At 36.3% G+C, this 27500-nt stretch overlaps 4 protein-coding genes across 6 annotated transcripts in view; 2 read left to right on the forward strand and 2 right to left on the reverse strand.

Moving 5' to 3' along the window:
* Positions 1 to 334, reverse strand: part of Eb1 (microtubule-associated protein RP/EB family member 1) — a gene marked incomplete in the record, with an annotated part of 24556 nt that extends 24222 nt beyond the window's left edge. Inside the window, 1 exon segment of the mRNA XM_070129641.1 lies at positions 213 to 334.
* Positions 335 to 620: 286 nt separating this feature from the next.
* LOC113808915 (proteasome subunit beta type-2) lies at positions 621 to 7640 on the forward strand. The gene is made up of 5 exons (XM_027360420.2): positions 621 to 744; positions 5178 to 5252; positions 5901 to 6094; positions 6756 to 6921; positions 7215 to 7640. Exons 1-5 carry the CDS (start codon positions 723 to 725, stop codon positions 7370 to 7372), a joined length of 615 nt encoding a protein of 204 aa, XP_027216221.1. The 5' UTR covers positions 621 to 722; the 3' UTR covers positions 7373 to 7640.
* A 1637-nt stretch (positions 7641 to 9277) lies between these two features.
* Positions 9278 to 16839, reverse strand: LOC113808917 (uncharacterized). 3 transcript variants are annotated; one of them, XM_027360422.2, is made up of 5 exons: positions 16706 to 16839; positions 14567 to 14693; positions 13990 to 14092; positions 13436 to 13549; positions 9278 to 13091 (listed from the first exon to the last, which is right to left on the reverse strand). In XM_027360422.2, the coding sequence occupies exons 1-5, from the start codon at positions 16707 to 16709 to the stop codon at positions 12915 to 12917; spliced, it is 525 nt and encodes a 174-aa protein (XP_027216223.1). In that variant the 5' UTR covers positions 16710 to 16839; the 3' UTR covers positions 9278 to 12914. The 3 variants fall into 3 exon arrangements, with proteins under 3 accessions (XP_027216223.1, XP_027216224.1, XP_027216225.1); XM_027360423.2 differs by lacking the exon at positions 16706 to 16839 and adding an exon at positions 16503 to 16578; XM_027360424.2 differs by lacking the exon at positions 16706 to 16839 and adding an exon at positions 16289 to 16309.
* Positions 16840 to 17387: 548 nt separating this feature from the next.
* RpL23A (ribosomal protein L23A) lies at positions 17388 to 22997 on the forward strand. Its single transcript, XM_027360421.2, has 5 exons — positions 17388 to 17528; positions 21184 to 21386; positions 21543 to 21670; positions 21874 to 22009; positions 22846 to 22997. Exons 1-5 carry the CDS (start codon positions 17516 to 17518, stop codon positions 22969 to 22971), a joined length of 606 nt encoding a protein of 201 aa, XP_027216222.1. The 5' UTR covers positions 17388 to 17515; the 3' UTR covers positions 22972 to 22997.
* Positions 22998 to 27500: the final 4503 nt, after the last annotated feature.

The following is a 27500-nucleotide window of genomic DNA, read 5'->3' on the forward strand; positions in this document are numbered from 1 at the left end:
ACTCGAAGCACGTTTCCCCCGTCTATTCTGAATGTATTGTGATTTTAACAATGTATGCACGATTTGACAGGAGACGTTGGAGCCGAGAGACACTGCCGGTACTTCAACCTCGTCTCACGTACTTACTTCGCTAGGCATGCCATTATTTCCACCCTCTCTCCCTTGCCCTGGAGATAAAGATGCCCAGAAAGCACACTAAACCATTGCCTTACCTAGAACTAGAGAGAAAAAAACGAGAAAAATAGAGTCCCTTCCGATCGGACTTCTGGACACCCGAAGAATGACAAGTGATGACCGCGATGCGCACGGGGAACGTCAAATAATCTCAAAATTCGAATATTGTTACATTTTCCGTGATTAGAACTCAATCTATATCTGATTATTTAATACTAATAAGTATTGGAGAAATTATACATTAAAACATAACGGTAAAAAATCTAGGAACTTACTTCTACATGTAAATAAAGAGAATAAAAATATTTACGAATGCATATTTTCCATAAATACAATAATAATTTACAAAAACCTATTCAAACCAATATTAATATTACAAAACTCATAAATATCACCTTAAATTACGAACAGCAAAAATGATGACACACATGAGTCATAGTATTGTCTTGGTTCAAACTCGAACGTGGAATGTGTTTGGTGCAAGTCACTGATCGGAAAACCGGGACTACGCTCGTTTCTCTCTTATTTTCTGATTTTAAGTCCTCGCCATGACTTTACAGTGCCTCATTGGTGAGTTCTGGGGTTCTATTTTACGTTGAAGAGTAAAGATTGGTAATTTGAGGGCTGGCCGAGGAGGGATTTTTATGTTTATGTAGTATGTGGGTTTCTGAAATGTCATGTCATTTTGTTGCTCTTGATTTGAGCCTGTTGATTGAACATATCTTATTTTAGACATTACATTTAGGGATCTTACGTGAATATTATATCCGAGGTTCTCTGCAACTCCTTATTTTGAATAAGAGAACAGGTTTACCTATTGTCTTCGATAACTTGTGTTCATGATACTCTTTTAAGGTAGAGTTGCACAATAGTTCCTCATTATGAATCCCAGTGAATTTGGTGATGATGGATTCCTCTCACTCTCTAGTAATCAAATATGTAGAAATTATTGCATGGGACCGACCACCCACTAGCGACAAATTTTAATTTTGACCCCATCAACAGTGGAAGGCTTGAAAGGTACTAAGGAAATTGCGGGGTAAAGAATGAGTGATATATACAGTATCAGTCCCTGTATTGCCCCCAGGGATTGCCCATGGGGAGTTGCTGCCCCCCCAAATCCTACAATGGAATGTAAAAAATCCTCCAGATATTCACTGCAGGAGAGAGCGTACGACTGCCATGCAGGAGCACTCGATACAGAATCTGTTTGACGCTATATATTTCCTATGTATTTGGATACTAGAGAGTGAGAGGAATCCATTGATGCCAAAATCGTTGCAATCTGATGTGCAGAACTATTTGTAATAGTGTTGAATATATAAATATATATTTGGTAGTTTTTAGGTATTTACCACCAAGAGCGATGCACTCTCCAGAGTTGAAGTCCCAAAACCAGGGTATCTTGCAAGCCCAAAAACCCAAACCTAATCTTTCCTAACTTCGATTTACTCCCTGGACAGGGGAGGAAGCAAGCCCCCTGTATTCCCCCTTATTAGCACGCGTTCCCCGCACAAAAATTATTTGGTAAAATTCTGTCCACTTAAATGTAGTTCTCGGATAACTTTCCCTGCATGCTTAGTTCTTTTTTAAATCATCTTCCGCACATAAAATTCTTTTGACGTTTCCACGCACTTGTTTCATCATCCAGCCACAGATCTGTCAGTGCAATTGTAGACAGAATGATGTTTTCCTCACATGAAAAAATGTAATATTCCCCATGCAAGGAAGATACTCTACAGCCTGGCATGGCCATTAAGCACTGTGGCTGTGTAAGGGTGTTGAGGACTCACTCAAATAGTTTTGTTATTTTGCAGTAAATGTGAGGCCGCAGCAGCTGTACTTGTGTTGTTCAACTCTATTTATTATGCTCTATTAGATGGTAGTGTAGAGTTCTGTCTATCTCGATAACATTAACCATTTTAAATTTCACACAACCATCTAATCATGCAGTTATAATTTCTTGTTATGATTATTTACCATATTATATGCGCAAATCTGTAGTTGTTTTATATCGTAATTCTTTCAAGCTGAAGTAATCTTAATTGTTCGCCGATTGCAACAATTTTGGCATCAGGGAATTCGTTTTACTCTCTGCTATTGAAATAAATCAAAGTTATGTCATGGAAACCCCCATTAGCAACAATCTTGGTTCTAATTGTAGGGGAGGGCATGAAAGGTACCAGGGAAATTGCATGGGAAAACATGATTGAAATACACTGATTCAGTCACTATTTTGTCTAATGCAACCCCCCTCCTGGGGGGCTGCTGCGCTCAACTCCTGCAATGGAAGACAAAATGCCTCTATGTATTCACAGCAAGGTAGAGTATACAACCATCATGGGAGTGCCGAACCTATCCAATGCTCTATCCTGCCATACATTTGTTATGGATTCTTTGTTTACCTGGGCAGGGGTTGAGTGGCAGCAGCCCCTCATGGCTGTGTCACTTTTCATCTATGATATTTACTTCACAGGTTGATAGTAAGAAAATTGTGCAACATGGAATATTTTGGGTAATTCTTTATGGTACAGATGCATTTCCCAAAATCTAAGTCCCCAACTCCATGTCACAAAATTTTGTTAATAATTTAGTTGCCTTGGTGGGGTGTGCACTTCAGGCACTGCTTAAGGGGAGGGTTGATTAGGGGCTCTGCGCTGGAAAACATTGGCTTCACCTCAGTATGTACAGCAAGATATAACCGAAACTCGGGAGCACTGAGTGGACTTCGGGTGTGGATGGTGCTTTCTGTGATCATCTTCCTTTATTTGTGGCATTACAGTCCATGTCCGGAGATTATTTCTTGTACAAATGACTATAACTTTTAGTAGGGATCTGGGGCCAAGCACCCAATAGGGAAATACGGCAGTTGGATGTGGGTTTGAGGGGTAAGCCCATGTGTTTGGAAGGTTTTAGGTTGATAGAGTGATGTTTGTCGATTTCCCAGGAATGGCTGGAGTAATAGGGACTTAAATCTCAGAGGGGTGCAGTTACTTCGGAAAGAGTTCCAAAACTTATTTATGTCATATGAAGTGGAAAACAACACCAGATTCATGCATGTTTTACAGTGTATAATTGATGATAGTAAGGTTGGATGGATGTTTGAAACTTAAAAAAAAAGGGGAAAAAAAAAAATAATGTGAAAGCTTTGCCCACATACCCCCATCTTAGTGGTGTGTACTTACTCTTCATACAGCTTTTGTCGCGACCTATTTTCATCACTCCTGATGTTATTCTTTGCCTGCGCAGAATATTTCAAGGATTAATCTTTACAGTACAGTTGCACTCACCAGAGACTAAGTCCCCCAACTCCACATTACAAACTTTATTCAGCAATCACTGTAACTGGGTGTACCCTGTGGGCACTGCCCAAGGAGAGGGTTGATTATGGGCTTTATCATAGTGCAGTCCTTATGTAAATAGCCTGTATACCAAAGTATGATGTAATACATAACTTTATTATTTAGTAACTTCCAAAGGCATTGCCATAAATAAAGAGTGTCCTAAATTTTGTCATTTTGTCTAGTATAGGCAAAGTTTAATTTGTGCCATATGTTTGTGTAAAATTCTAAGCACAGTTATAGCTAAAGAATTATAGATTTATTTTAACTGTTGCAAATGTCAATAACTTGAGGGGTTGGAGGTCAGGCCCAACCATCATTTGTTAGTATTTGTCATTTCCATGTAGTTGATTGTTCAACTGTGCTACATTTTAGCTAGTTCTAAAGAATGTATTTGATGCTGTCCTTTTTTATCACTTGTAAGTACTCAGATTTGATTTGCATCAATTGATTACCACTCTTCCTGCTCTTCACAATCCTCCCAGGCAAGAGAAATCAGTATGTATCTCATTTATAATTTCAGGACTGCCAAGGGTAAATCTTTATGGTATGGATGCACCAAGCTAAGGCAAATTGTAGACAAAAAGTTAGTCGTTGGTATAAGATATAGTCTGTAGACATGATTGGTAATGCAGTCTTTTTAAGGAAAAAGATTTCAAGTACAGTTCACAGCCAATGCCTACTCAGTGCTCCTGCGTGGACATAGGCTCTATCTTGCTGTGCATACCAGAGTGAAGACAATGTTTCCTGGGGGTGTCAGGGGCTAGAGACCCAGTCACAGTAACTTTGATTGTTGAATAAATTTTGTAACGTGCAGTTGCGGACTTTAAGAATTAGCCTCCCAGCAGGGTGATTGTTATTATTTCAGACATTGTTATTATTTTATCATTCACCCCATGGGTCCAGGTGCTTCATTGCATTCATGTGACCCAAAATCCAGGCATTAGGCTTCCTTGAATGGCCAGTCTCACAGGTTTGTGGCTTGTAGGCAGGGTGCACACAAACAATTATGTGCAGTGTAAAAACCTCTTCCCTCCCCTTTGCAATGTTCTTATCTCTTTTTATGCATATGCAATTTTTGCTTTTTTGCCATTTTTCATTGCCCTTAAATATCATTTGATATTATCTATAGGTAGTCCATAACTCTTGCAATAATAACAATGTCTAGTAATCCATAGTATCCAGAGCAGAACCATGTCAAGTAATACAAATCTTCATCAAGCTTGCTGATTCATACTTGTTGATTATTTGCCAGGGATGTCTGCAGACTCCATTTTGGCAGAATGTATATGGTGGAGTTCAAGTTGTTATTGCTTGATACACTGGTTCACAGACTTTAAGAATAAACTTTGGGCTTTTATACTGTGTATAATGTGTGAGGGATTTATACTGAACAAATTGTATATAAAACAACAAAGGAAGGAACAAAGAACATGTGATTATACAGAAGGCCCTTTTGCTAAATTTCTTATTCATGCCAGAAAACAGCAATTTATTGAAAAGGCTATTCATATATTTCTGTTTTCCTGTTCTTCTTTTCACTTTTTATTTACATAACAGTATCTGTGATATTGGTGCTTAGGCTAAAGACAACAAACATTCACCACATGTGTCCCAGGACTTGAGTTAACATATTTTAATATAATTTTCATATTTTCACAGGTGCAAAGTTCAATGACTTTGTATTGATGGCCACAGACATGAGCCATCTTCAGAGCATCATGGTACAGAAAGGAGGTAAGCATTTGATATTGTAAAGAATTTTCTGTATATCAGAAAGTAGTTAATTATTTTTCCAAATGTGAATTATGCTGCATACAGACTGCCCGTCCAGCTTTGATGGATGACTTGTTACCACAGATAGACAAGTTGTTTCTGTTTGGAGCCCTCAGCCCTTGCAGTGCTCTGCTGGTACAGAAATAAGTTGAATTCCATAGTCAATTTATTTTATAATAATGTGTTGATGTGGAATTATTAGATATAAACTACAATGTACAGCCTCAAATTTCCTGTAATACAGACTTATAGCAGATTCTTGGACAGAGTTAATGAAAAAAGTTGTTACATTGTGACATCTGGCATCTTTGTTTGTAAACTAACATTAGACTCCATCTACTCTCTGGAGGTCTCAGTTGATGATTTCCTGACTAGTTTGCTTGATTGGAAGAGCAGTTCCAAATGCAGCCTAAGTTATAAGTACCAGTATATTCTGACTCATTCAGTAAACCATTTTCATGACCCTTAAATATGTGTGCCATTTTACTTTGGAATTTATTGGAAATACTATAGATATCTCAGTTACAGTATTTGTATATTGAAAATTTAGGAGAAAGAAAAATTGTAATATATAGAGATTTGTTAATAGACTTTTTTGTTACCTAACAGATGACGACAAGATGTACAAAATGTCGTCAAACCTGGTAATGGCAGTGTCTGGAGAGCCAGGAGACACAACCCAGTTTGCAGAGTACATTGCCAAGAACATTCAGTTGTATAAGATGCGCAACGGCTATGAATTGGCCCCCTCTGCAGCAGTTCACTTCACAAGACACACTCTTGCCACACACCTGCGCTCTCGGGTATGTATTGCTGGCTTTTTTCATTAGGAACAGATAAAGGTCTTTAAACCCTTCACAAGAGAATTTTCCTTTGACCTTACAGTGATTAGTATTTCATGTATTTTATCTTAAGTGTCCATATGTAATGCTGAATAGTTCTTTGTTTTTACTCTCCATTTTTTGACTGTAAGTTGAGTAGTTTGCTTGTTATGAGTGTGTTCATATTAGTTTGTTTTGGAGTATTGTGTAAGTTCAAGTATATACCCAAAAGAACATCAACTTCCTTTGCGACAACACTGCTTTAGTTATTTTATCATTACAGTATTAATTGTAAATGCTCCCCAATCCAACAACCTAAGAAGAATTTTCTTTAATTTTTCATATTGGAGTTTGTCATAAATAATTTTCTGTATATACTGCACTGCTTTGATTTTAGGAATTAGATCACATATCTTGTTTGGGGGTGGGGATGTCTTTGAAAATTATTTTTTTACAAGGTATCTCATGATACATATGTTGAATGAGATGTATGCAGTATTGCACTCAGAAACCAGTATAATATAAAGTATCTATTTATCTATGTATATATATATATATATATATATATATATATATATATCACTGTTTTATTTTTACCAACTGCATGTGATAACCTGTTTCAAAAGCAATTTGTATTTTTCAGGAACCCTATTTTGTAAACCTGTTGATGGGTGGATATGACACAAATACCAATACAACTGAACTCCATTACATGGACTACCTGGCAGCATCTGTTCCAGTCAAATATTACGCCTTTGGATATGGTGGCATGTTCACTCTCTCCATTATGGACAAGGAATACAGACCTGGTAAGTTGCCAGAGGATATGCTCTTAGAACAGACATGCTTAAAGGAATCGGCAGTAGAAGGAATGCAGTTGTATGTATAGCCTGTATTTGTTGATGTTACTTTTTTTAGGGCAAGGGGTTTGGTCTTTTTATCAGTTTATTAAAATTTCTGGTGTATAACTTGCTGGGTGAACTTCAGATATCTTTGGAAATATATTACTATCCCAGATGATTTAGATATAACAGGAACTTCTCAAGTAATAGATATGCCATTCAGAAAAAAAAAGAATGATCATGCATAACTCACTTTTCAGACTTAAACCAAGACCAGGCCTATGAACTCCTCAAGAAATGCACCTCAGAGATCAAGCGAAGGTTCTTGGTCAACCTTCCCAAATTCCGTGTCAGAATTATCTCCAAGGACGGAATCAAGGATCTGCCTCATATTGTTGCAGAGGGTGAACCAGCATAAATGGAATGCCTAAAAGGGGTCAACTGTGCGATTTTAGGGGTACAGTGACATCAAGAATTCACATTCTCCATTTGTTTTCCTTCCTGTTTCCATAGCAGGATTTGGGGGAAAAGGAATCAATATAAAGCACTCTGTTTTTACGAATGAATAGTTCCGAGTTGGAAGATCCTTTTTTGTAATTTGAGAAATATTGCTGATACATATTATTTCTAGTGTGATGAAGTGCGATATTTGTCTGATATCTTCTGAAATATAATATGAATAAGAATCAGTTTTTCTTTGATATCCAATGTATAGTTGCATAGACTTTTACTTTGTATAGGAATCTGTGGACTTTGCTTATAAAGACTATTCATTGAATAAGCTATTGGTTCAATCTTAATACATTTTAGTTTTTTTTTTTAAATATGCTGCCTCAACTTTGTAGCCATTACATTATAAAAGTTGACCACTTGGTTTATATTTCCTGAAAGTGGAAAGAGACAAAAAGGAAAGTGCAAATTATACAGCATTGTTTCCCATTAATTGACTCTTAGGTATTTGTGTCATGTTGCTGCGGGTAAAAAATATTAGACCAATGGTTGGTATCATAAAAACAAAAATGCTCCCATGATTTTTGATACACAAGTTAATTCATTTTGACTTTCTATTTCTATTAATGGCCAGGGGAACTTATGAGGACATGTGTTTGGTCTTTTCTCTTCCTCCTTTCCTTTTCTTTCTCTTCTCTAACCGCTTTTCTTAAAATGTGAGAGCTGTATTAACCCAGTGCCGACGGGTAAAATTGTTTGCAAAGTGGACGTAAGAACGAGATTGTTGGTGCGCATCGGCAGTTTCCCCTGTTTGCACCTGGCTCGATCGGTAGTTTGCGAGCAACGTTTAGTACCTAATAGCTTTTATTTTGCTATAATTTATAAAAATATTAATATTTTGAAGGTTTACCTTCATTATAGGTACCATTGCCTAAAATCTTCACCATATAAATGAAGCTGCTACTATCAGAGAAAAACAAACTCCGTCTGATGAGCCAGTGGTATGGGAATGGGCATGATACGATGCCATCCATGTTTCGGTCAACAACAGCCATTACATGTACATACATGCCACCCGACGACTAGGGGTTAAAAGGAAAAGACTGGCTTTAGGTCAGTCCTGAACAGCCTCAGGGGAGCCCTTACCCCTCATGGGGACCCCTCTCCATTTCTCTTCCCCATGTACTCAAGGCTAACCATGGCCAATAATGATTTTCCACTCTCCTTTGGGGCATTGAGACTTTCCCCTTAATCAACTAGCGCCACAGACATAACTTTTCCACTTGGGCACACAGATTGTATCGGGAAATGGAGCAGCATTATTTGGCAGGGTGCACTGGATACCAACAATTCTGATATTGAAAATGAAATTTACAAAGAAATGGCTCCTACATACTTAAATACTTGGGTAATGCCATCATAATGTTACCTGAGTTTGCCAGTTTCTTTTTTTATTCTATATGTGACCAAATAATAATAATAAAAATTGGTGTGGTCTGCATACTGTAGACTAGCATCTAAATGTTATTTGGTAAAAAAAAAGGTTATTTGTCAATTTTGTTTGGTTAAAAAGGCTAACAAAAACAGTATTTGAATTTGAATCCAACACTTATACAAGTAATATGGAAAAAATATATATATATAACGCCATGCATAGGTTATATGATGCAAGGTATGAAGCAGTGAAAAATAGTTTTAAAAAATTATATATATAAAACCAAAGAGTCGATACATTTCATAACTCAAGAAAACAGTTTTTCTTTTGTCCCTGCAGTATCAAAATCAAAGCAAAATAAATATTTTTTTAATAAAAGACTAAATGCCATACCTTCTGTAACAAAAATGAAGTGAGGGTGTTAAAGAAACAAATCAATTTTAAAATGATTTTATTATACAGATATAAAATACTATATATATATATGCATGTTTTCCAAAAAATTACCACGTTTCTGTACGAGTCATGATAACTGTTATTATCTTCTCTGAACACAAGTTATGCAAGCAAAATTCCCTTACAAAATTAATACAAAAATAACTGGATGTCTTGTAATGGATCTGTGAAATTGTGAACTTCTGCTCAAAAAGTAGTCACACCATTTGGCTGTGTGGAATGAATATGAATAATAAAATGCGTGGTTTTTTGGGGGGCATTACAGAAATATACCCTACAATATTCATGTAGCTGCAACAGATCATAATGAGTATATATTTTTTTTCTTATAACAACTTCTACTAAAGTTCATATATATATATGTATAAACTGCATATGTACTATCTTATTATTTTCTTCTTACATGAAGTGAATGCCGTACATAGGCTAAATGATGTTGCATGGAATGAAGTTGTGAAAAATGGTCTCTATAAAAATAACCTTTTCATATCCAGTTCTACATCAGTATAAATTTTAACAACTGACAACACCTGTAATAACTTCCAAAAGTCTTAACACTTTATATTTCTTATTTCAATTATTTTTCATTTCACTATACTTTGTCATTATTACAATACAAAAACACTTAAAAGCACAAACAGAATTAATTCACGATGGACGCTTTTTACACATCTAATGTTCAAATATTTGAATACCTTCTCAAGTACAGAATCATGAACAGAAAAAAAAATCCAGTTAGTACATAGGTACAGTTAAATGTAATACACAAAATATAGCAAATACCTTCACTGAAACTAGAACTGCAATAAGGATTCAGGGATCTAGCATTTAGTATAATGTTCAAGCATATGTCAACATCTAGCAGACTTGTTAAGGAAGCTGTATTTTGAAAGGAAGTATCTATATGTACTATTAAGAGAAGAAACTGTTCAGCTGGCTGGGTTTTATAAAATCACAAATACTATAGAAATATGCAGCTAATTCTTGCACATGCACATTAGATATTCCTCAGAGCAATATTCACTGCCAGTCTGAAGCACAGCAGGATTGAAGAAAAAATTGAAGAAAAAAATTGCTCGTAACTATCATGAAAGAATTTCAGAGTCTGGTAACGTGACCAGACAGAAGAATTTTATTGCTACTGAATGTGGTTAAAGATATCTGAATATCAAATACATCAACAAAAACAGAGGAAAGGTCAACGAGAACAGTGTGTTTATTGAATAGTGTCAATAACCAAATCTTTAAAGCTTAAAGGAATGAAAAATACTTAATTGTGACAAGAGCATTTGAAACCAAGAAATACTGATCTGAAATGAGGTACAGCACTGGAGGCAATGAGAACAGAACAGAATTTGTACATCAAAAAAAAAATCCACAACACGAGATTAAAAAACAGGAGAGCATATCTAGTTCAACTATGTTTTCATATTTTAGATTCAACTTATAAATCTTACAATTTATAATTTGCTTTTTAAAACTATAAAGTACTTTCCCATCACCAGCATAAAATCTCTGTAACATAGTAAAATATATACTTATATCACTGCTCTAACTAAATATGGTTAAACACTAATAAAATCCTCAGATTCACAACATGAGATTACCATGCCATATTCAGCATCACATACTAAATACACAGAAAGATCTATATTCCTCTTCTTTAATATACCGAGTCCTTTGCTAGAAAATATCAAACATCAACATATATACAAAATCTGGCACAAATATTTCTTACACTGCATAAGATTGATAATAATAATAATAATAATGGTAATTATGAAGTTCATTTGACAGTAATAATTACACCTTCACTTGGCTACAAAACAAAGAATTTTATAGCTTAAAAAAAAAAAATCTTTCTTTGTATTTTCTTAAAAACTATACAAATGGCACCAAAATGTGAAAAATACATCATTATTTCTCTTCTCGGTTATAGCATGGTCAGTTGACCAAGTTTAGAGCATTTCCACAGTTGTAATAATAATAATAGATGGAAGACACCAAGTCTCTTTGGACGTAGTTATTTATTCACATCCATGAGATTATGCAATGCTATTGAATGGTAATTCACTTTTTCTCAGAATGGTACAAGATACACATTTTTGCATACATACATTTCAACCCACAAACATTATCAATGCATGAACACGCAAACACATACATACATGCATGCACTTGTGCATACAAACACATGCACACACACACAAACGCACACAAACAAGTACATGAACACACAAACCCACACAAACGCATGCACACGCATACACACACGCACATGCAGACACGCACACATACATACATGCACACACACAAACACAAACTGAAAGAATATGATCATAAAAAAAATGAATCAACATCATATACACTGCATGCTCTCAATCATATTGAAACATTCTTGTGTCCAATATAATGCTTTAAGAGTACAAATGCAAGTCTAAGTATGAAAGAGCACATTTGTAAATTGCCTGTGCTTCTGTGCCTGTAAGAAATATTGTGACATCTAAAGAACACTGAAGCATGAATAGTTTGGAACAATTCAATAATAAAAAAAAAAAATGAATGGCTGACTTCTACATTAGCTTGTGCATTGTACCAAAATCCTTGGAATTGGCAAAAATGAAGAGCACAGCACATTATTATTTCATCTTGCATTATGAGTAATAAATTTCCATAAGACAATTAGGAACTATTACTTCAAGTATGTGTGACAAAGTGCCTATGACACTATGATCAAAGGACACGTGGAGTTAGATACAGCCTCCCAGCTGATCATAAATGTGAAAGCAGCCTCATATATGACAGAACTTGAAAATGGATAATAAATACATGGTGCTAAAATACCCTTCTAAAAAGCACCTACATTTGCTGTTTATATCTACTGGTATCTTATATAAATAGAAATCAGCAACATTACCTGTTTGAGGTGGCTTGGAATTTGTCAGAGATATGGATAGCATGAAGTCCTCTTTTCATTCTTTTAAAACAAAAATCTACACGAATAAAGAAAAGAAAAGTTGGAAAATGACGAACAAACAGTTTCATGCAAAGTGAATAAATTCTTAACTGTAATTACAGAAGCTTATTTGGAGGACTTGCTTCAATCATCTGGATTTTAGAACAACTGAAAATTCTTTGTTCTTTGGAACCTTTTCAGGTAATACAGGTACTGGAGTAAAAGAAGTAAATGTTGTGAGATGACGCTTCATAGGCTTCCATAATCAAATCACATTATATCAAGTAACATGTCATGATACAAATTTGCAAGTAAATATTTTGTGAATATACTTTCAATAATAATTTCTTGGGTATATGTTTGGCCTAAAGAAAAGTTCTATATATGAAGGTGTTATCCTTTTTTTAAAATTGTGCAAAGGAGTTTTCCCAAATAGCATACGGACATGCTGCAAAGTTTAAAATGGTTCTCTTCCATAGCACACATTCATAATAGATTTAAGTATTTGGAGGGGGGGAGAAAAAAAAAAAAAAAAAAAGTTATAGTACTTTTAAATATAACATTTTCTTAATGTAATTTGACCTGAGGCATTTGAAAACGAGTGCAGACTTCCAGAGAAAAGTATGTACGTTTACCCACCACTCTTCTTTTGCTATCTACCCTCTAAGTATAGAGATTACAGTGAGCAATTGAGTACATTGTACAAACGCTGTTGGTTGAATTCTCCTTATAATACCTATCATTCTCATCCAGTCCTGAGCCAATCACTAAGTTGCGCAAGTTACAGTAGTTTGTGCCAAAATCTATCACAGCATAGGACAATCCAGACACGCTCACCGCCTATGAAAAAAGAAAAATTACCCTGTCATTAGCAAATTGTGCTAAAGAAAAAGGAATAAATATATAACAAAATCCATTTACTTTTTTATCTGTTCAATGCTTTAGTCTACTATACTGAGGGAAATAAAAAACAAGATGCTTTTATGACCCTCCTTAAAATCTATCATACTGTCCATTTAGTAGTAAAGTCAGTCTCAAGGAGAAAGTGATATACTTTAAGTTTGTCATTTATCTAACAACCCATCTACTATATAATTCATAATCCAGTTTCACAAGTGACATCTCATTTTCTGGTGTTCAAAATCAAATAAGCACCAGTAGAGCAACAGGCAAAAGACACCTACCGTTACATGGCAGTTTCCACCGTTGGCATTCATGGTGAAGTTCAGCTTATCCTCAAACTTTAACAAAGGAGTTCTGTGCAAGCCTCGGATAACGTTTCCATCTTCACCCAGGTACTGTGGAGATGCATGGGAAATTAAATATTGCAATCCTTGAAGTATGCCCAGGATCACATGCCATACAGCATATAATCCACACCAACTGTTGATAAGAAAGACCTTTCTTGCTAATTAGCTGGAAGGATCTGTTTAAGCACAAAATGGAGTCTGATCAAGGAAAACAGTCTATTATCTTTACTCAACATAACAAATGACAAATACAAACTTTGGAAAATGAAAAAACAGTGCTTCTGGAAAAAAAAAAAAAAAAGTGTTACATAGAGAAGGCAAGGAATGATCATAACACACATGTTCCTGTAAGTCAGGCCTAAAAGCCACACATCAGGGAGATATACTACACATGGGCTGCCAGGCACCCAAATCCAACAGATTTAGCATTCAATAGGGAAAAAGTCCTTTAGACATTAATTCAACTCTTTTTTTTTTTTTTACAATACCTCATAGCCGCACTGTTGTTTTGTAGAGCAGTCATCATGCTCCCAGGCCTTCATCTGTTCAATAAGCTTGGTTTTCACTGTTGTGCAGGACTTGCCAAATACCCTACAAGAAAAAAAAAAAAAAAAAACAAGCTTCATATACTTAGTTTATCATTCTTGAAAAATAATATGAATTACCAAGACTTGATTCTGTGCATTATTGCTGCACACCTAAAATTTCATCCTTGTTAATAATTGTAAGAATCATAAACTTTGTTTTCTTCATATCATTATACAAAATAAATAAAATAAAATCTGAAATCTGTAACTCCAAATAATAGCTGCATGAAGGAAGGAAGGAAGGGCAGGAAGAGGCAAAGTGAGGGAAGAGGTGAGGGAGAGGGTGAGGGGGAGGAAGACGGTAAAGGATGACAACAAAGAAATAGTTTGTTTAATAATAATAATAATAAAAAAAATCCTTCAAAGCTTTGCTTGAGTTTACTCTCAGCATTAAAAAAAACATGCACAATGCAACAAGTATTACAAAATAAACTCAGCAACCTATAAAAAAAAACATCATAGAAGTTCAAAATCTTACCAGTTAACACGGCATGAGGCATGGCTTGGATATGGGAAGAAGGCACTAAAGAGACCTAAGCTAGCTGCAATAAACACGGCAGCCACAAGAAGCACACAGCAACAGAGCTTACATCCACAACAACAACCTGAAAATCACAATGTTAAGTGAACATTCAACAGCAAATTATTTAAAGTGAATAACAAAAAGCATCCACATACAAACTGCTTTAAGAATGTCAAAGTAAACAATGTCAAATTAAACAAAGTAAAAACATCAACATTAACCATCTTAAAACATATATAATATCATAGAATATTCTATGATATTATACATCATTATATATTATCTATTTTATACTATTACGCATATCAATAGACATATACATATTATATAATATGTATGTAATTATCTACAATATATATAATAATACACAATATATTACAAGGGATCTGTAAATTAGTTATCTATTTAATCCTTTTGATCACACAACAAAATTTACTTTTTGTAATTTACTTACGAGGTTTTAGATTCCAAACTTAATACAAAAGAAAAGCATCAAATCCACCAATAATCAAAATGGAAATATATAAAAAACTTCAACAAATATAACAACTGTCAATGCATTAAAACAGAAAAGGTACCAATCTTAATCACAATACATATAACCATTTGAAAATTCCTCCAATTTATCAAAAAATTTAGAAGTTAGAAATCAAGTTCCACTAATCTGGAGAAAATTAGAAAAATGGCTATATACCTTTAAAATCAATATCTATAAAGCTCATATACAGACATGATGCAACTATTACATCATAAAAAAAAATTTGGCTGAGTGTGTGTGTGTGTGTGTGTGTGAGGGGGGGGGGGCAGGAGGACTTGAACATGTCATTATGGGAAAATTTGGCTGTTTGCCGGGTTGCCATAAACATACTGCTGTGAAAATTTTGGCTTGCGTGATGGGAATGACTCGCCCCGGGTGTCCAAAGTTCTTGGAGGGCTATTTGACTTGGGAGTGGTTTCTACATTATTTCGATCATTAAACAAATATGGAATGTACCATCTGAACCAGCACTGGAGGAGCAACAGTTCCAGGAAGGACACCTTTTGCATGCTCAGGATCCTATTCCTGTCCAGCATGACCATCAGCACAAGTTGTATTACGGAAAATCTAATATTGTAAAAAATATTAAATAACAAAAATAAAGCGTTATTGTTATTATTACTGCACCAAGTTACAGACTAACTAGAGGAGACAACATGGAGTCTGTGCAAAGATAATATTAACATCTGGATAAAGCAAATCAAATGACAAATATAAGTACTGGAAAATGGTAAAAAAACTAATAACATTACAAAGGGGAGGCATAGTGTCCTATCAATGCATACAAGTGTTTGTGTGCCCAGCCTACAAGCCAACAACTGTAAGAATGGCCACTAAAGTAATTATTGCCCATACTTAAGGCCACGTGATGGCAGTAAAGCTTCTGGATCCACCGATATAATATAGAGAAGCAGCAACTAAGCACAACAGATAACACTGGATCAACAAAATAATTAAAACTCTAGAAACTATAAACATGAAGTCAAAAATAAAAAAATAAGCAAGTATAATCCTGGGTATTAATTCAAGGAAAATAGTAAATTACAAAATATAAATGCAGAGGAGTAAATTTGAAACTACATATGATATTATAACCAAGACTAGTGTTGTAGAACCACATACAAGATACCATTACTCACACATGTCTATGCTAATAAGTAATAATAATAATAAAATCACAGGAATATTTTTAAGACGCCACAAGAAATGCAACGACGAAATCCTTGATTTCGAAACTTCTATTCTTTAGAAATTATAATCTTTTCCTCTTTCTTACAATTATTTCTCTAGTCACATCTCACTCTTGTATATCTAAATACATCTATATATATATCACCAATAACATTTTCTCACACATCTTTAGACGATAACTTTCCAAACGAAGAATCCAGTAAAATCCAGTATGACAAGAAGAAGAAATGCACGTACTGCATTGATGATGTCAACTGCGTTAACAAAGACACGCATTAAAAAACCTCTGCAAATTTGACACACATCCCTCACAACATCTAACTTGACATCCCTTTAAACTCCGTAAATTCACAAAGACATGTTACCCATTTTGAGCTTGGTTTGTAGTGTCAGGATCTCACGAAAGGGGCGGAAGTGAGAGGATTAGAACACTATTATGTGCATCCTGCGTCGTCGTGAGGCTTTCCTGCATCAGCTGATTCCCTAAACAATGACGATATGTTATTTTCATGGGTATTTTTTCATCTTACTTCTGAAAGCTGTCAATTTTTTTTTATCTTTTCCTAAGTGTGATTATTTATCGCTGTTATTTAGAGGGCATCTTATTATATATTAATTAATTCCGTGTTTTGTTGGATCGTAAAGTTTTTTTTCTTATTCATGTGCTTGATTTTATTCGTTTTATTTTCTAAAGGATTTCTTAAATTATTTGTTTCTTTTACTTTATAGCAAATTAAATCTAACCTTTAATTATTTCCGTGGAGGGAAACAAGAGTAAAAAATAAATATACGGGTTTGCAGGTTGCCCCATTCTTTTTAACCAAGTGTAGTAGTTACAGAATACTCTTACTTCACTGCTTATATAGTAATAATAAAAATGACAGGTTGTAAAGGCGAAAAGAGAGAAAAAATAGGCGATAGACACCATAATATCTATCTTCCCTAATAGCGAATTTAGCAATACTCTCTATATAAATCTACAGATTACTACAAACCTGGAAATAATTAAACGAGCCAACAAAATAAAAAAAATCACAATTTATCATGAATAAAACCCAATAAGAAGGAGAATTTTATCTTGCGCATACCGACCCTCTTTTGTTTCGCCGCCATCTTAGTCGACGCATGCGCAGACGCTTGTTTCTTCAGGTCTTTCCAGTGCATCAGCCTCAACCATGCCACCTAAAAGTGAGTTCTCGGCATATTTTTGCTGAAATTAACGATTTTTAAGAGGTTTTATCCCCAGAATGGCAGTGGTGAGCAAGAGGAGAGGGTTTTTGCAAGGGATATAGTGCGCCGGTGTATGTGAATATAGTGGAAATTCGCAGAAATAAGTGATAATTAGGACTCGGGAGAATTGAAGCTCCACGTGTTGTTGGTGTTTGTGTTTGAGACAGTGTGATGTGCTAATGTCATTTGCAGTCTTTATTGGAAGGCTTTTCATTGTACGATTAATTACCGCATGCATGGCAGTTTTTCATTAGACGGTGTCATTTCTTAATCACGAAAATCGTAGCACTTTAGAACTAAAAGTTTGTCGGCTTTAGGGCACGCTGGGCAGAGTTGCTAGTCTACGGCAAAAAATGGAGAAAAATACATTTAATGTGTGCATATTAAAATGATCTTTGTATGTTAGTTAATATCTAAGAAGTTCCACGTAGAGCCCAGCGGTGTGACGAAAAGGGACCATGTGTGCGTTCGGGGAGTGAAGATTTGTTTAGTTTTATCTAGGGCTTGGGACAGTTTTGGTACCGTTTTATACTGCTGTACAGGATGTTTTCTATACATTTCATACGTTTTGGGATTCAAAGGATGGGGTAGTGCAAAGGGATTACGAGGAACGAATCTTGGTGTTCGCTGTTGAGGTCTGACACTGATGTAGGCCTAGGGTGTCATGTATGTTGGTAGCTTAGGTTTTGGTGACGAGTCCAGTGGTTTCCGGGGTTTATTTGTCAAGCCACGAACAATTGGGGCTTTTGCTGATCGTCCTTGAACAATTGAAGGGCACAATACCAAAGTGGTGACTTTGTAAACAAACCTTCCAATATGGCTTCCAGATTAATTGGTTTCTTTTTCTACAAAGCAAGTCCAGGCAGTTCTTTTTGATTAATACAAGTGATATTACAAGCTTTTCAACTGCACTCCATTTCAAGCCTGGGATGCCCAATGAGTGCGATTTACCGCACACCTACAAAATTATTACCAGTAAGGCCAGGAAAGTGCTCACATCCAAAGTCCACTTAGTTCTCTCAAAGTTTCAGCTGTCTTGCCATGCATATGAAGTGAAAACTGTTTCCCAGTTGGTGTTAGGAACTGTCTCCCATTGACTGTCTCCTTAGGCAGTGCCTGAAGAGCATGCTCAATCACAGCAACTGAAATTGTGTAATAAATTTTGTGGCGTGGAGTTCGGTACTGTCTTGCATGAGTGTGCCTGTACAGTAAAGAATTACAGATTTATTCAACATCCAAACTTTGTCTCGGGTTTGGTTTTTTCAAAGGGCATGGATTACAAAGTAAAATTTGCCAATAATGGACAGAATGACCAAAAATACTTTTCTTATTTGGTGTTTCTTTTGCAAGTTGATATTGAAGTTGTGCAACACGTAATACTTTGGTATACATTTTCTGGAAACTAATGGCATTGTTATAAAGAGAAACTATATTCACTAATACATGAAACCTCTCTTGGCAAAAATGTCATGGCAAATGTTGCACGCAGAGGAAGTCCACAGAGGTCAGTGGGGTCCAAGGGGGGAGTCCCTGATAAGGATGTATGGCAGTTGTATGGGAGTTTGGGGCAAAGCCTTTTGGTTAGCTTTATGATTTATACAGCTGTTTGTGGATTTCCCAGAAATAGTTGGAGGAATGGGATCAATCATGGAGAAGGGTCACTTTTTGTAATTGCCAATTTTTTCACATTTGGGATGGAAAATAAGATTTATGCATATCACAGCTTTGATAATTGAAAGAAGATATGAGTATTGCAAGAATTAATGGCTGTTTGAGTATTAGAATACTACACTGGGGCCCCAAGAAGAGGGAAGCACAAAGTAGTTAGGCTTTTATTAGCAATCTCCTTTAATTTTTCCTTTATTTTTGATGTTGCTGTTCGAGGCTGATGCACAGAGATAGGTGGAAATGGACACTGCCATCTTGTAAAGCATAAGAAAGTCATATAGAACATAGGTACAGCTGCTAAGTTCTCATATTTACCACAAAAAATAAATATCTGGTGCATATCACCACTCGGAAACTAATTCCACAACTCTAGCACACAATTAGTTCCTAATGTCTATTTCTCAAAGTTGGCAGGAAGAGCTAATAAAGCAGGGGTACATGGATGAATGAAAATTTATTAAAGTAGGGGTTTTAGTCTGACAGGTGCAGTGTGTTGCAAATTTATACTTCAAATTTAAATCCAGGAGGAATCTGGTATAATTTGGTAAGACTACACCAGTTAGAAAGTCAAATTAATGAACTGTTAAAAAAGTTACCTCCAAAATTGCCGCATTAACCAAAAATCATTTCATCTTGGTGGCTTCACCCCCCAGAGTAGATATTTTCCTAGCCAGAGCCCTGAGCGCCTCTTTCCAAGTGCCATTTCGCCATACAATCCTTTTGCATACATTAACTGAATTTTTTGTGGTCTTGAAGACGGGAGTTTGTCTATTGTGATAAGAAATTTATTCTACAATCTAACTTTCCAAACACCCTTCAACAAACTTCATTTCATTATACAAAGCAAAATAGTTAAAACTCAGGAGCATTAAGTGGACATTATTATTTTATACTGACAGCTGCAATGTTTAACCCTCTACAAGAATGTATTGATGATTTGCCCAAGCTTTGTGCGTGCATACAGGCATGGTAAAGATTACTTTATCTATGAATGAGTTTGATGGGAGTGTAATACAGTGTAGGTGGGAAGCATAGCAAGCCTGTCTTTGGGAGACGCTTTGGATTGGGTCTAGAAAACACCCTTTGAAATATCAAGTCTTGTCAAGATATTTGGTAGATGCAGAAATGAGAACATTTAAGCAGGTAGCACATATTACTAAGATCTTGTAGATTTTTTTAAAAAGGCATTATATGGTCAAAATGGTACATTAGATCATCTCCACAATTTGAAAATTGGTAGATTCTATCAAGTATGGTGAGTTAGTGTGTCTGTGTAGATTATTTTGGGGGCTATGGCTATGGAATGAGATAATTTTGTGAGGTCAGGCCAAAGTAACTTGCGTCTATTTTTTTTGGACCTTGGTTTACCTGGACCTGTTGCTTCTTGGGAAAGTAATTATAGTAAGATGAACCCTATCCATGTTGACATATGTAGAAAAGGTATGAATGAGACTGGATATCTTCACAAAAGATGTATTTGACCGGTTTCGATTGCGTCTTCATCAGAAATACATGTATTTCTGATGACGTAATTGAAACCGGTCAAATACATCTTTTGTGAAGATATCTAGTCTCATTCATACTTTTTTTATATAATTATAGTAAGTTGAATTATGAATAAGGATCACTCACAATTGCTGAAACCCAATGTAAACTCTGGAAACTAACTGTGAAGCCAATATTTTTTAAAGTTCTGGAGATTTATAATTTGCTTTATAGAATGTAGATTTGCCTTATTCTTGACCATAAACAAGGGCCTAATAGTTTAATACCATAAGTCAATCTGAAAAATGCTTTCAAAGTTAATCAGTAATATTCTAGGAAATTTATTTGCTGAAGTATCTCAATTTATATTCCAGCTTGATTCCAGCTATGGTTCATGTTAGTTTAACTTTTAGATTTTTAAGTGCTGAAAGGAAAATAAAAATATGAATATTTTTTTCAGAGGATAAGCCTGCGGCTGCTGCTGGCGCTAAGAAGCCAGCACCAGCAAAGAAGCAGAAGGTTGCAGCTGCCCCCGCTAAGAAGACTGCACCCATTAAGGGAGTTGCCAAGGCCCCCAACAAGAATGTGAAGAGACTAGGAGGCAAGGACCCTAAGAAGGGCAAGGGTGGAGCAGTCAAGAAGGCTAAGAAGATGGCAACCAAGGTAAATTGATTCCAGTAAAAGTTGAGAAAAATGTTTGACTACTTAAATATTGATTGTAAATATAGGTTGTAAATAAGTTCTAATTTTCTTAATGTTATTGAATATAACAAATTGACCAGTGAATATTTGTATTATATACTTTCATCCTCTTAACAGGTTGTCAATGGGCCCCGTGGTACCCGCGTAAAGAAGATCAGAACCAACATCCGCTTCCGCAGGCCCAAGACCCTTGAATTGCCAAGGAATCCTAAGTACCCCAGAAAGTCAACCCCCAAAAAGCCAAAGTATGTAACTGCTAGCTTATAATTGATAGTTTCATTTGTAGATATTGGGACATTACATTCTTGATAGTGAAATTAATATTAAGAGGCATTTCATAGCTTACTGTTAATTCAGTAGTGTAATAACCTGAAACCTGATTCGTATTGGCGTGGAAAGCATTGTTACAGTCAAGGCAGGTTTGATTTATTTTATTTTTCCCCTGCAGAATGGATTGCTTCAAAATCATCCAGTATCCTCTCACCACTGAATCAGCCATGAAGCTGATTGAGGATAACAACACCTTGGTCTTCATTGTGCACCGCATGGCCAATAAGAACCACATCAAGGCTGCTGTTAAGAAGGTAAGGAGGACCATGAGAATTTTTGATAGTTTGAAGAGGGCATGGATGAGACTTTAGCATATTTAAGTAGCTTGAAGATGGGTGTGGAATGAAACTGTTTTAGGTAATTGACATTATTGTAATTCAAGGTTACATCTAATCATTTATAAAGTAAATTTGCATTTATTTCCTGGTTTGCTAAATAGTAAGATTTAATACAAACATGCTCTCACAACCAATTTTACATGTACAGTCTACAATGCCTTTTTACACAAGTACTTCCTATCATATCAGCATGCACAGTTAAATGAGTGTTGTTTCATGTAGACTTCAAGCAAGAAAGAAAGAGCAAACAAGCTGCATGTCTCGTGTCCAGAGTTGGTTAAATGGATTATTTGGTATAGGTTTCTTATTTTTCAATTTATTATTAAACATACAAGTTGGAATTGCTCATGTCTATTGTCAAACTTCCCTAAAGTGTTTACAAAGGGTTATATTTGAAGTCTTTTGAAGTGTCTTTTTCATGATTCTTTACAAAGGTGAAAACCAATTTTAGGATTTAAGTGAATGATATGGTATTTGTGCAGAAATATTTGATTTGCTGTAGTGAATGTACAGATGGTTTTGCAGTTTTTAGTTGTGAAAAAAAAAAATAGAATTAAGATTTAAACATCGATACTTGGGGTGGTAATGAACAAATAACTATTTCATATTTGCTATCTTAAAAGTTACTGGTTTTACCTATTGCAGTTATGGAATAAATACATAGTGAATCTTTATATTTCTTACATGATTTTTTACATCTAAGTCATGTGGAGTATAGTTGTGTATCTAAAACACACTTAATTCCATTTCAGCTGTACGAGATTGATGCAGTCCGGGTGAACACACTCCACAGACCTGATGGCTTGAAGAAGGCATATGTAAAACTTGCCCCAGATTACGATGCCCTCGATGTTGCTAACAAAATCGGTATCATATAAATGATTATAAAGTGGTTACAAGGACATTTTGATTTTAATTCCCCCCTCCCTTTTTATTTTTATTTTTCTTAAGATTAGAATAATGGTGACTACTATTTTTTAAGCCTATATACTGCATACTCAAGCCCTAAGGCTTATGTGATTGTGTTGTGAACAGTTAGGAATTCTGGGTACATGAAAATTAATGGAATAAGTGGACTCTGTTTTTTTAACATAATTGATAAAATGTCAAATATCGCTTACCAATATTCAGTGTATCATTGGCAAATTGCAATTACTTGTCAAACTTTTTGGACAGTACCAAAATGTACTGAAAATTATCTGATGTGCAACATCAGCTGTTTGGACATGTTGCATTCAAAAAGCCATCAAACACATTCTCACCTTTAATCAGGAGAACTATTTGGACTACTATAGAATTTGGAGTGAAATGGGTAAAGTAAAATTACAATATTGTAAGTTCCATATCAGACATCTGTAATCCACCTGTATCTGCAGTGTCATTTCCAAAATCTTAAACCCTTACCCTTGCTCGTTGTCATGGTGGGCTTGAGATGGACTGAGGCCCAGTGCCCTCAACTTGACCAATTTTGCATGCCCCCCCCCCTCCACTTCCTTCTCTCCATCAACCCTTCTACTCTCCATTCCCTAAGGTGAGAGCCGTGTAGAAAGGCTGAAAGGTTGTGTGCCAAGCATGAACGAACAGGGGGGGTCACGATATTTAGTTTTCTAGCTATTACCACCCATTACCATGGCCAGTACTAAAGATATTGCGCCCATACTAGGTGCATTTATCACCTAACCCGATATTTAAATTCTCCCGATATTAGACCCAACGTTGACCTTTGTCCATGACAGTACTAATTCTTCTCCTTCCAATCCCTTTGTTGTTTTTGTGGAGGAAGAGGTCGGAGCTTAGGAGATGGAGACTGAAACCCAGCGTAAGGGATCACCCCCTACTTACGACCTCAGCCCTCGCCTCAACTAATTTTGCTTGGTCTTGTCTTCTCCCCCTTTTCCTTCTTTTCACTTCCTAGTGTGAGAGCCATGCTGAAAGGATGAAAGGCTGTCCTGAACGACCTTCGTATTTTATTTGCTCTTCCTTTACCCTTTTCACTATCATACTAACCTACAGCGCTCTGCAACCTTTGACATCTTACTTTTTGTCAACCAGTAACTAGTTTTTAACCTCTTTGCCACACTATTTTATAGTGCTTTACCCTCAAGCCTCACCATGTCGCTATATTATCAGCCTAAAATAATCTTCGTATGTCCCTCCTCCACCCCTTCCTCCCTTCCAGCTCCTCTCCAGAAACTAGAACTAAGGTGTAATGCGAACCCAGAATCCAACTTCACACCTATCTTACCTTCTATTTATTCCCTTTATTAGCACTTCTTTAAGAACTCTTGGCAGTGTGAGGGTATTGTAGACTGAGTGATGCAATGCAGCGGACATTTTCTTCTTTTACTGGTAAATATGAGGCCGCTGCAGCTTAAACTATGCTTTTCCTTACTTTATTTTTTACACGTTAAAAGATAACGGTGTCCAATTCCCTCTATATCCGCACGTCGCTCTCGGTAACCTACCCAAAACATGACCCAGAAGAACGCTCTGCTCCCTCATCCACCCTCCAATCCCTCAGTTCCTATTCCCACTACATTCAAAGTACTTGCTGATATCCATCCTCAAGTTCCCCTTACCCTTCTTCCTCCCAGTGTTTCCCAGCACACCCCAACCTCTCCTCCATGGGCACCATTCTCTTTCCCCAATGTCCTTCCGTGAATGCTCATGTAACTCCCTTATGTCGCAACACTGTCTTCCTTCGGATCCACCCCTCTTGATCCTGATACTTCACCTTCCCCGGTTCTCTCAATTCATTACTCTACTTCTCCAGCTACAATTTCTACCCATATTAATCTTTGTTTCACAAAGCTCTTTTGCAGTTTTCCTCATACGTGAAGGAGTCCTCCTCTTCCTTAAACAGATACTATCCATTTGATCTAATCGCCCTATACCCGTAACCCCTTTCCCTTTTACAAATCCATGTCTTACACCACCCGCTCTCCCTTCTTTACCGTTTTTACTTCTATACTCATTTTTATCCTATTCGCCATACTTTACCATAGTGCTGTATGACCTCTGATGTCTAGCACATGTATGTTATAACCGTTACCTCTTTCACTGATACGCGCTGAAATCATTTGCATCCTGTGTAATATGCATTTTCTGAATAACAATTACTGCAGTTTGATATTTCTTTTTGTAGCATAGGTGTATACAATTATTGCCTTACGGTATGATAAGTACACTTTACATTATTAGTTATAAAAAAGAACAGTTGAAGTTAGTCGTACGCTCGGCAGCGTCGTTTCACTTAGTTCAGGCACCAATCTGACAAACAAGAGCAGGTAACACCTGGCACTCAATGTTTTGGTTTAATCTCCATACAACCACCTGAATTATTTTCCTGTCTCGACAAAGCTGTCAAAATGGACCGTCGACAACAAAGTAACCTCTCTTCGGTCGTGACCTTCATGGTCATGACATTGTTTGCATGGAATTTTTTTCTATCACCTTTCTTTACTTTTGGAAACTTCGGTAAATGCTTCCGCAAAGTTCTTGCAGTTCCACAAGTTCCAGTCTTTTTTCATGGAGGTATGGAGGTATTTGAAGAGCAGAAGACTACTATACCAATTGTCGACATACAGTGTGCCCCCACGTCCCTCGTAGTCTTGTAGCAGTCTTCACCACAGACCCAGATATGCCGAGGCCAGCGTCTAAATTGATTTGTGTGTCCCTGCCTGTATACATTATCATGTCAATTATGTAACCAGGTTTCCAGTCGCATATAAGAAAAACCTTTACACCAAATCTATACCTTTTCGAAGGGATATATTGTTTGAAACTTAGCCTTCCATTCCACAACATCAAACTTTCATCGATCACCAAGCTTTTGTATAGGTAGACCGTACTTTTGAATTTATCTTTCAGGTATTGTGACACTGGCCTGAATTTTCTTATTTTGTATCCATCGTTCTGAACACTATTGTCAACTAAATGCAAAAATCTCAATCAACTGGAACCTGTAACATGACATGACCTTGCTATATATTGGGGTATTTATGTAATTTCCTTGACATCAACCGGTTGCCATCTGTGGAGCCTTGACATGGGTGGGACAACAGAATTTTCCAGGAAATATCTGTGTGAAATACCTATTGGTTTCCTCACATATCTGCTCTATCAGAGTTGAGACAAAAAGTGAAGAAACGTCACTTTCTGTAGAGTCTTCAGTAATTTTGACATCGTCACATATGTCCGACATCGACTCGTCAAAACCATGGGAGGCTCGGTGTAAATGTTTACGACTGCCAGTTCCAAGCCTGCCATCCCGTACCGGCAGCTGCTGTAGCAGGGCCACCTAATAGAGAAAATAAATGATTAGTAATAAATCAGAGACACATCCCATCCCTCTTGCTTCATCTGCATCACCCCCTTCCTTTTCTGTTATCCCTTCGGCTCCTTCAGGGATACAAATGTGACTCCCTTTTGTCACATGATCTTACCTAGATCCTCTCCCTCCAGACATTTCTCCTAAAATCTCTCTTACCCCATTTACTCGCTCTCTCTACCCACACTCCGATCCAACACTTTCAATACCACACTATCTTAAGCTGCCGTACGACTTTTAACGTGCAACATTTAACAATTAACTAAATCCCCCTCTATAGCCTTTTCTCTACAACACCTACATATAGTTTTGTATGACTTGATGTCAAGCACATCAGCCATTTAGTAATAATTGCAATATGGCGATACAATATTTGTTAAGGTATTATAACAGGAAGGCGGTGGCAAAGTTTATTATGTCGCAAGATAGGCTGGATATAAAGCACGCACTTTTCTTTTTCACAAAGGGTAACCCCGTCAACAACAAATGCCTCCGCCGCCACTGATTCTATCTGACTTTCATTCCCTCATTCGGACGGCAAGTGGAACTAGTAATTTCGTTGTACTCTTCACTAGAAACAGTAAGAGAAACAAGGGGCCGCGAAAATGCTTGCAATTATTTTCCTTCGACTGCCGTGGGGTGTATCATTTGTACGATCACAGATTTTACTAGAACATGTCGGGGGAAAATCCTTTTTTGAAAGCGTTTTATCGACCCACAAACAGAGCTAGAATTCTACAGAAATTCGTCTGATGACCGACTGGTGGTAACGGTACTACAGATTTTTTTTCGTAAGCTGTATTTTTTTATGGCTACAGATAGTTTGATGTAAATTAAAATCATTTAAAGCATCAAAATATTTTCCTGTGTTCAAATAAATTGAACAAAATTGCTGAAACCATCTGCATGAATGCATTTTCTATAAAGAGGTGTGGGTGCATTTTATATTGCTGAATTTTATTACATTATTGGCTTAATGTATTTATTTGGCATTGTTTTATGCAGTGCAATGGAAGTAAGGCAGGGAATACTAAACACTATAATCGCCAGAATCTGACCCTACGCACTGTAACTGTA

The sequence above is a fragment of the Penaeus vannamei genome, chromosome 14 (genome assembly GCF_042767895.1).
Source record: "Penaeus vannamei isolate JL-2024 chromosome 14, ASM4276789v1, whole genome shotgun sequence".
In the NCBI taxonomy this organism is placed as follows: Eukaryota; Metazoa; Arthropoda; class Malacostraca; order Decapoda; family Penaeidae; genus Penaeus; species Penaeus vannamei.